The sequence below is a fragment of the Sprattus sprattus genome, assembly GCF_963457725.1.
Source record: "Sprattus sprattus genome assembly, chromosome: 2".
NCBI lineage: Eukaryota > Metazoa > Chordata > Actinopteri > Clupeiformes > Clupeidae > Sprattus > Sprattus sprattus.
Genome location: NC_137921.1, coordinates 31,152,666 through 31,160,818, shown reverse-complemented (window position 1 = coordinate 31,160,818; position 8,153 = coordinate 31,152,666). Strand labels below are relative to the sequence as shown.

At 40.7% G+C, this 8,153-nt stretch overlaps 1 protein-coding gene across 2 annotated transcripts in view; it reads right to left on the bottom strand.

The window, feature by feature from the left end:
- Nucleotides 1-1,834: 1,834 nt before the first annotated feature.
- gabrb3 (gamma-aminobutyric acid type A receptor subunit beta3) overlaps nt 1,835-8,153 on the bottom strand; it is a gene marked incomplete at both ends in the record, with an annotated part of 92,652 nt that continues 86,333 nt past the window's right edge. For both annotated transcript variants that reach the window (XM_080832480.1, XM_080832481.1), the window contains 2 exons: nt 1,835-2,188; nt 4,824-5,068. In XM_080832480.1, the coding sequence (XP_080688606.1) occupies nt 1,835-2,188; nt 4,824-5,068 (599 nt within the window). The remainder of the gene's footprint in view (nt 2,189-4,823; nt 5,069-8,153) is intronic.

Genomic DNA, 8,153 nt, shown 5'->3' with positions numbered 1-8,153 from the left:
GATGAGAAACATCATATTACTTTGTACTAACATACAGTTGGGTTAGGGTCAGCTTTAGAATGAGGGTAGGTGTAAGTACTTTTATCATTGTGTATCATTTATTTGTTATTTTTATGTAAGAGCTAGGCTACTAGGTTGCATGGTTTGAAAAGAGAAGTCAGTGGTCACACGTCTGGATAATGTGGCATATATTTACAACACACAACAGAAGTAAGGAGAGGAGCAAACAAAGTTATGGTGGGCAACTGGCAACGCAAAAAAAACAGTGAAGCAACCTGACGTGGCAGACAGCACACACTGAATACTTGAAAACAATCATACGGACATGACGGTGGGTTGTGACAATATGAACTACATCACTTATTCCTCGGGCAAGATCCACAAGTCCTGCTGTGTGGCTGTGACTAATATGGGTCGTCACCATAGTCACCTGTGACAAAACAATATCATGCTGCATAATATCAAGAAAAAACAGCTATGAAGTAAAGCATGTACAGTAAGAATGATTATATTACAAAGTAATTACAAGAAAGAGTACATGAATATGAGCTTTTATATAATTAATAGCAAAAATATGTTATGGGGATCATTTTTAATATTAGTAGGATTTTCTGTTGGAACCTGAGGCAAGTTTTGTGTTGAGTACATGTCGTGTGTAGTAAAAAGACGTGGAATTATTCTCATTTCTTGAAACAAGGTACCCCAAAGGAACAACATAGTCAAACATTTGAATGTATTTGTTTTCAAGTTTAGGGACTTATGATCCATCCAAAAGCACACAGCACATTCCAGCCAAAGAGGCTCTTTCTGGAACAGCCAAGCTTTCATTTGCAAATCAGGCAATCCGCATCAATGTCTGTTTGTCACTAAAATATCACGGTGAATCTCTGAGCAGCAAATATTTAATCACCTTCCTTTACCTGTCTCCATCAACCTACTATTTCCTTTGACTTTCTATAGCCTGTGATTCTTAAGAGCAACTTGTGTGTGTTAGAGCAAGCTTAGAATGAGGGGAAACTGAGAAGTGGACTGTTGTTGTTTTCTGCCACTGGGAGCACACACTGAAGCACTTTGCAAGGAAATAATGAACTCTGTGTGACATATCAACTGAAGGCAAATGGAAAGCATCGTTCAAAAGCATTTCACATACGTTTCTTATAATGCCCTAAAATGGTAACTTCATGCCCAAAGCCCAAAGCATACTATTGTGAATGATGTGAAGAAAAAAACAAAACACTAAACCTTAAAAAATGAAAACCCACACCCTTATTACCTAAACTCGACATAGCAACAATGGCAAGCATTGATGTCAACATTTGAATGCTATGAGTATATTGGCATGAAGTGTCTGTGAATAATGGCTTCCACTGTAGGATCTTCACCAGGTCAGAGTTCATATCTCGCTTTGTAGGGTGTTAGTAGTAAAAGAGGGGAGGGACACGGGGACCATCATGCGAGAAGTCCAAAAAGGCTTCCGAGAGTTTGCCGTGTGTATGTACAGAATCGTTTACAAAATGAAAGTCTTGATGCTGCCACTGGTGTTTTTTGTGTCTGTGTCAAAAAGGTGGATACTGCGTGGGTATGTTCACGACAAGAACAGTGCAGCTTCTCGATGCGGTTAAACGGTACAGCATTTGCCCACATTAGTGCATATCACCATCCGAGAACACTGTTCTCACTGCCTCAAGAGTCTGCAAATAAAAAATAAATAAAACACAGATGTGCCGTGGAAACACGTCCCTTGCCATGACAACCAGTCTTCGTTGTTTTCCCTCCTGTTTGAGAAAAGAACGGAAAAAAAGGGTACAGAAAAAAAACATCTCATCTGTGGCCCTTAATTCACATAGTACAGCCAGTAGATCATATTAAAGAGGGAGAACGCGGCAGGGAATATTATCCGTGACCATCTATCGATGGAGTTCACGTCTGTGAGGTCAGGGATTTTGATCTTGAGTTGCGAGGAGCGTCGACGCAACCGCGGCTTCTTGGGATGCATACTGCTGCGCTCCAGACCCCGGCGGCCATCTTGGCGCGGCACGCTTTGTTTCCTGTACTGGATTCCTGAGTTGTCGAAGACCATGGAGGAAGAGTTGCGTTGCGTTTCGCTGACGCTGGTGGTGATCTCGTTGCTGGACACCTCGTTGTGGATCTCCAGGGTTGTCATAAGGATGTTGCCCTGGGCATCAACCTGCAGAACACAAGACCAGTGACTGTGCTCAGTACTAATTATAAAACTGTGACTCTGTCAAATCTAGGATTTAGAGATAAAAGGAAAAGAATTCATACAAATATCTATAAAAGGTTTTACTTTAGACAAAGTGTACTTACTTGATTAACAATATGTAGTTAAGTAAGGTCATAGTATTACATTACAAACCCTAACCGTAAGATATAAACCATAGACTGACATAAAAAAACTGACTGACATTTTTTTCACTATCAGTGAATTAAGTGCAGATTATCTATAACATGTAATGTAAGGTTTGTTCAAATACATATGTATAAAAGGAAAACAGTATGCTGACAAAGACAAGTATGATTCATTGCCTGGTAGGTACAAATGGTTGGGTGATAGATAGATGTGATAGATGTACCCTCTGAGCATCCATCTGTGGGTAACCAAGCCTTTACCTGAAGGGCAGACTTTTTTTTTGAAAAGCTAACTCAATGTTACGAGGCCTTCAGAATCAGAGTTTTTCATCCCAAAATCAAAGTGAGCTCCAATAAATCAGTCCCATTGAAATTAAATGGGGGCCACACATGGGCCACGCCTCCTGGCAGGCCAACTGTAAATCTAATGCATGTAATCTGGCAGAGAGGTACGATGGAGAAAGAGGTTGTTTGCAGCCCTGGAATACACTATACATGTGTCCATAAATTGTGTAGTTCTTGCGTTACGTAATGAAAAAAGACTTTTTAAGCGTTCAATAGTAATGTGATTCTGAAAACATAATTAAAAAGGTGAATCTTAAACATCTAGTTCATGTTAATGATTGTATTTCTTTAAACTTTTCTCTACCTAAAAATGATAATATACTTTAAATAAAGACATTCTGAACAGAATCAGGCAGAGCTTTACCACTGTGGTAGGATTGAAAATATTTGTATTTAGGACAAACAAAAGCTAAATATTGCACCTTTAATGCATCTATATGGAAATGTGCTAATGTGACACCATTAATCAAGGAGCAGTGCCCGTCACATCAGTGTTCAATGACTCATCTTCGTAAGCCAAAAAAAATTATGGGTAATAATCTGTTGTAGGCGCAAAAAAAACACCCAATACACTGAGATTAATATTGTATGCCAGATACAATGCTCCGAGAAAAATCAACACTTGGATCATATTGATTTATTCTTTAAACTAAAAATCCTTTAAAACAAGGTGTTCGCCGAAGGCATCAAGCACGGCAGATTTGTTCTATCATAGCAGATAGTCCTTTAATGTTGCAGGCTGAGAAATATTATGAGAAAAAGTAATCTGTATGACCAGAGCAATGCTGACACTGCGAGGTTATTTCCCAAAGGGGACAATTCATTGTCAATGTGCTCTTACCTTATCTTAAACCTCTCCGGTAATAAATAATTCAATAAAACATAATTACGGCACAAGCATCCAAGTGATCTGGATCATTGTTCGTGATAGGTTCAGATGGAAAAATACAAGACAGAGGAATACAAACAAAACAGCCTAGGTGTGAGTGAAGGAATCAATTAATCAATCAATAACTGAGTCAATCAATTAAAACTACTGTTGTGTGCAGAGTCGATCACATCTGGAACATGTAAACAGGGAACAGTAAGCAGAGGAACATCTGTAAATTGCATACGAGAAGACGAGGAGTCACAAGAGGGCGAGGGTGAAAGGGACATTGGGGTGGAGAGCAAAGTTAGGCACAAAATGGAGCAGCACGGCTGATTGACACAATAGTTTGGGCGTGTCCCTTCATTCATGAGGGGGTAAAAAAACAGCAAACTTTGCACAGTGGCAAAGTTTCGAGAAGACAATGAGGAGGAGGAGGCCCACAGTTACACACACTCACCCCCTGTGAGTCAGGGTGCCCTTTTACCTGATTGGACTGTTTAACAGACGATGGCTTGCAATTGCCCCCCTCCTGAACAGACTGGCCAGGACAACAAAAACAAAAACAAACAAACAAAAAAGCAAGATATCTCCTTCAGCTGAGCAACACGGTGATCTCAGGGTCCTAAGGACTAAAACCTCACTCCAGCCTTTAGTGAGCAAGGAACATTCCGGAACATTCCGGCTCTAACTTCAGGTAACTGTCCACTCCACCTTATGTTCCTGCAGCCACTAGAAGGAGAGCACTGCTGGTCTGTGGAGCGTGACGAAGCCTATTATGTAACGCACTGGGCTGGATATCATAACTGTCCTGAAGGACTTGCTGTGTGTCAGATTTAATTAGATGTTGGAGGGTTATTTCAATGGAAGATTCCTGGTAGCACTATACTGTAGCGTTATGTTTTTAATATGATTTACCAATTTTGATTCATCACTATAAAAAAATATATCCCTCACAATTTAAATAGTAAAAAAAAAGATATAACTTTTATTATAAGAGTATCACAACGAAACTGGGGTTGTGACAAAATCATTACCTTCAACAATATGTACAACATGGCCAGTCTCTGTCATTCGTATTTTTTAAGACTCTAACTAATACCAGTCTGTGACTAATTGACAAACTTAACATAACAGCATTAACAACAGTAACATTAACAGTACACATTTTAAAGGAGAGAATTACTCATTGAAGTAAAGTCAAAGACAGAGACGTTTGATAAGTTGCTGCAAGTCTTACCCGGTTGCCATCGTATCTCGTGCGGTCATTGTTTGCCTTCTCAGCTTTCTCTGCAAGCCTCTTCTGCATCTGTGGGCCTCTCCCAAAGAAGATGTAGTTGACGAACGCGTACTCCAACAATGCCAAGAACACAAAGACGAAGCAGCCCATAAGGTACATATCTATGGCTTTGACGTAAGGGATCTTGGGTAGTGTCTCTCTTAGATGGGTGTTGATGGTGGTCATGGTCAGCACAGTGGTAATACCTGCAAGACAATTCACTCTGATAAGAACATATCCGACCTCAAACTCCATTATGAACAGCAAGCAATACAGTGGTACAGTAATACACAGTAACAGCATAGAAATGGTATGGAATGTGCTGGCATGTACCATGTCACATGTTTAACCCTTAGCATAATATGAAGAATATGACACTTGAGTGAGACCAGGAAGCTTTGAAATTGTGAAGTACAAAAATGTGATACTTCACAAAAAAAAAGAGCGAGAAAGAGAGAGAGCGAGAGAAGCGAGAGAGAGAGAGAGAAAGAGAGAGATTCTGACAGAGGGAGCTTGGAAGAGAACCAACCCTCTTCGCACAAACAGTGTTCACACGCCACCCATGCTGAATCTACAGGCACCGGTGGAGTGCAGCACACTGAGTGCCGTTCGATTGGCAAGGCTCAAATGCCAGCTACACAAGGACTCTGATAAACCAAAATAATGTATTTATGATGTGTCCAACAGTTTCAAATGTACACACTGTGATATGTGCGCGGGCCTTTGAATCCTTCAGCAGGATCACTTGTAATCCACCTCCACTCCCTCCCTCCCATCCTCCCTCCCTCTCTTTTGCCTTTTCATCCATTTATTTTTCAAAAATCCAATCGTCATTTGCATTGCACTCACACGTGTGATAGGGTTTGGGTCACTGACAACCTCTCAACCTTTAATGAGCCTCTTAAAAGTCATGCCTTGCAACGCTTTGAGGTATTAAGCATAGCTGGAAAACTGACCTAATTAGTTAATCACAGCAGATGCATTATATAGGACTGAGGCCAGATCTATGCATACATCAACAGCACGTATAAAACAGCATGCCTGATGAATGGCGTCCCTTGTAAACCATGGCAGAAAGCGCTTTTTTTTTTTGTCCCTGAGATGTTTGTTATCCTCCAATGACGTTCATATTTCATGACTGGAGCCCTTTTCACAGACTGCATAGAATTAATATTTGACCCAGACAGTAGTTCTCAATTCGGTTTATATTTGCCTGCTGCGCGCCCTGTGATATTAAATTCTATTTGCTCTGAGTCACGCGTGAGTCACAAACAGCAAGAGCGCAGCGCATCACTGAGCTGAGCCGTGCCGTGCTGTGCCATGCCATGCCATGCCGCGCTGTGCCCCACTGCCTCAGAACACCGTGATTATGAGACACTTGCTCCAAACAGAATGCCACTCCCGGCCATCTGCAAAAGTCACATTGCCTTGAACGAGCAGCCCTTGCATTTAGATGACTCCCAGGCCGTCATCCACATGACACTTTCAGATTCACACCTTTTTTTTACCCCCTCTGTGATGTATAAATATCACAGCTGGGGAGGGGGGGTGTATGGGGGGGGGGGGGAAGTGGATGTCATCCTCCCCTCCCAGCAAACCAGAGAGTAATTGAGGGGGTAGCATTTATTTTTGTTCCAATGATGATGATGCTGTTCAGAATACTATAATACACATCTGCCATTCGCGCCTACAAATTCAGTCTCCACAACTCAGAGGTCCTGGTTTGCATATATATATGTATATACTACACACAGTCTTTTTTATTCATGACACAACCATTTATCTTTCTAATGTTACAGGCATATTATAATGTATAGTCATGTAAAACCTTCACCAAACATGCTCACTCTGTGAAATGTTCATTACCCCCTGTTTTCTGGTTGCCAGGCAGAAGCCGTGGATAATATTAGCAACCATACCAGTTCCTTAAATGTACTTACTTTACTGGAAAACAACATATAGCATCCTCCATCGTCATCCATATTATACTCTGTAACAATAAGTTCCTGCACTACACGGCTCATGAGCGAAACCTGTTCAACTGGGCTTAATCTCTCATGCTATCTCTTCTAGTTCCATGCTGACATTAGCGGTGAAACAACTTGATCTTTAGCTCAGCTCACGCTCCCAGTAGTGGTGATCCCATGGCTAGATTAAAGAGTGTTACCTTTTAAACATGTGTCTTCCATAATAAAACATGGAAGATAGACTTCACATACGGCCTTTTGGTTCTATTACCCAAATTGGCAAGAAATATTCAAGCCCCCATAACAAAGTAGCAGGCCAAGCATCTGCCCGTATAAATGCATCTGTAGCCTTAATAAGCTCTTGGCCAACTATACTGCAAGGGATTACCAAACTCAGCTGCTGCCTTAACAGTGGTATTGTACTGCGTAAATTGTGTAAATAGAAACGTTACCCAGTGAATGAAAATTGTGCTGCTGGTGATTGGTATACATGTGACTTTTTTCTCTGCTGTTGTTCACATACGGTGTCTTGGCCTGTTGCCACTAAGGAATTAATTGATGCATATGGTCTGTCAGGCATTTTAGGCGTATGCTAAAATATGATAAAAACTGGTTCCAGAAACATTAAACTCTAAAAAATACCACTTAATCTCAAGTGCCGAATATACATGGTAGAGTGCGAGGCAGCGAACACTCTTTCACGTGTTAGCATAATCATTTCACAGAATCCTCCATTTTTTTGTAGGCCTTTGAGAGCTTAACCATGGGCGTAATCATCTCATAAACATGTCCTAACAGATGCCTTATACTGTCATAAGTTTTGGTGATACGATTATTTGTAATGATATGAGTCTCGTGTCATTGTTATCTCCCATTATGATCATCATTATGACAGCTCCTCTAGTGTATGACACTATAACAGCTTATTAGTGCAAAGCAGCCTAATCGCATCTAACTGCATGTAAGTTGTTATGACATGTTAAATGTGGGCTAGCAAAATCATTACCAATTATGGTAACATGGCATTGTAATATCATTAGATAATTAGCTGTCATGATGACAAAGAACAGCATATGGCCTGTGTCATGAAATCCATAACATGGGTATGTCCATGTTACAATGAAGGGTTTGAGCATGTTGTCCAGTTTAAGGGTTGCCAGTTTTGTACTCTTATAAGGGATTTAGGGTTGCCAGTTTTGTACTCTTATAGGAGATTTAGGGTGAAAGTAGGACAAGATAGATATGTGCTGAGAAAACTGGAAACACATCCTTCACCGAACAGCCAAATAGAACTAAACATGTCTTATATAACATTGGTACTATT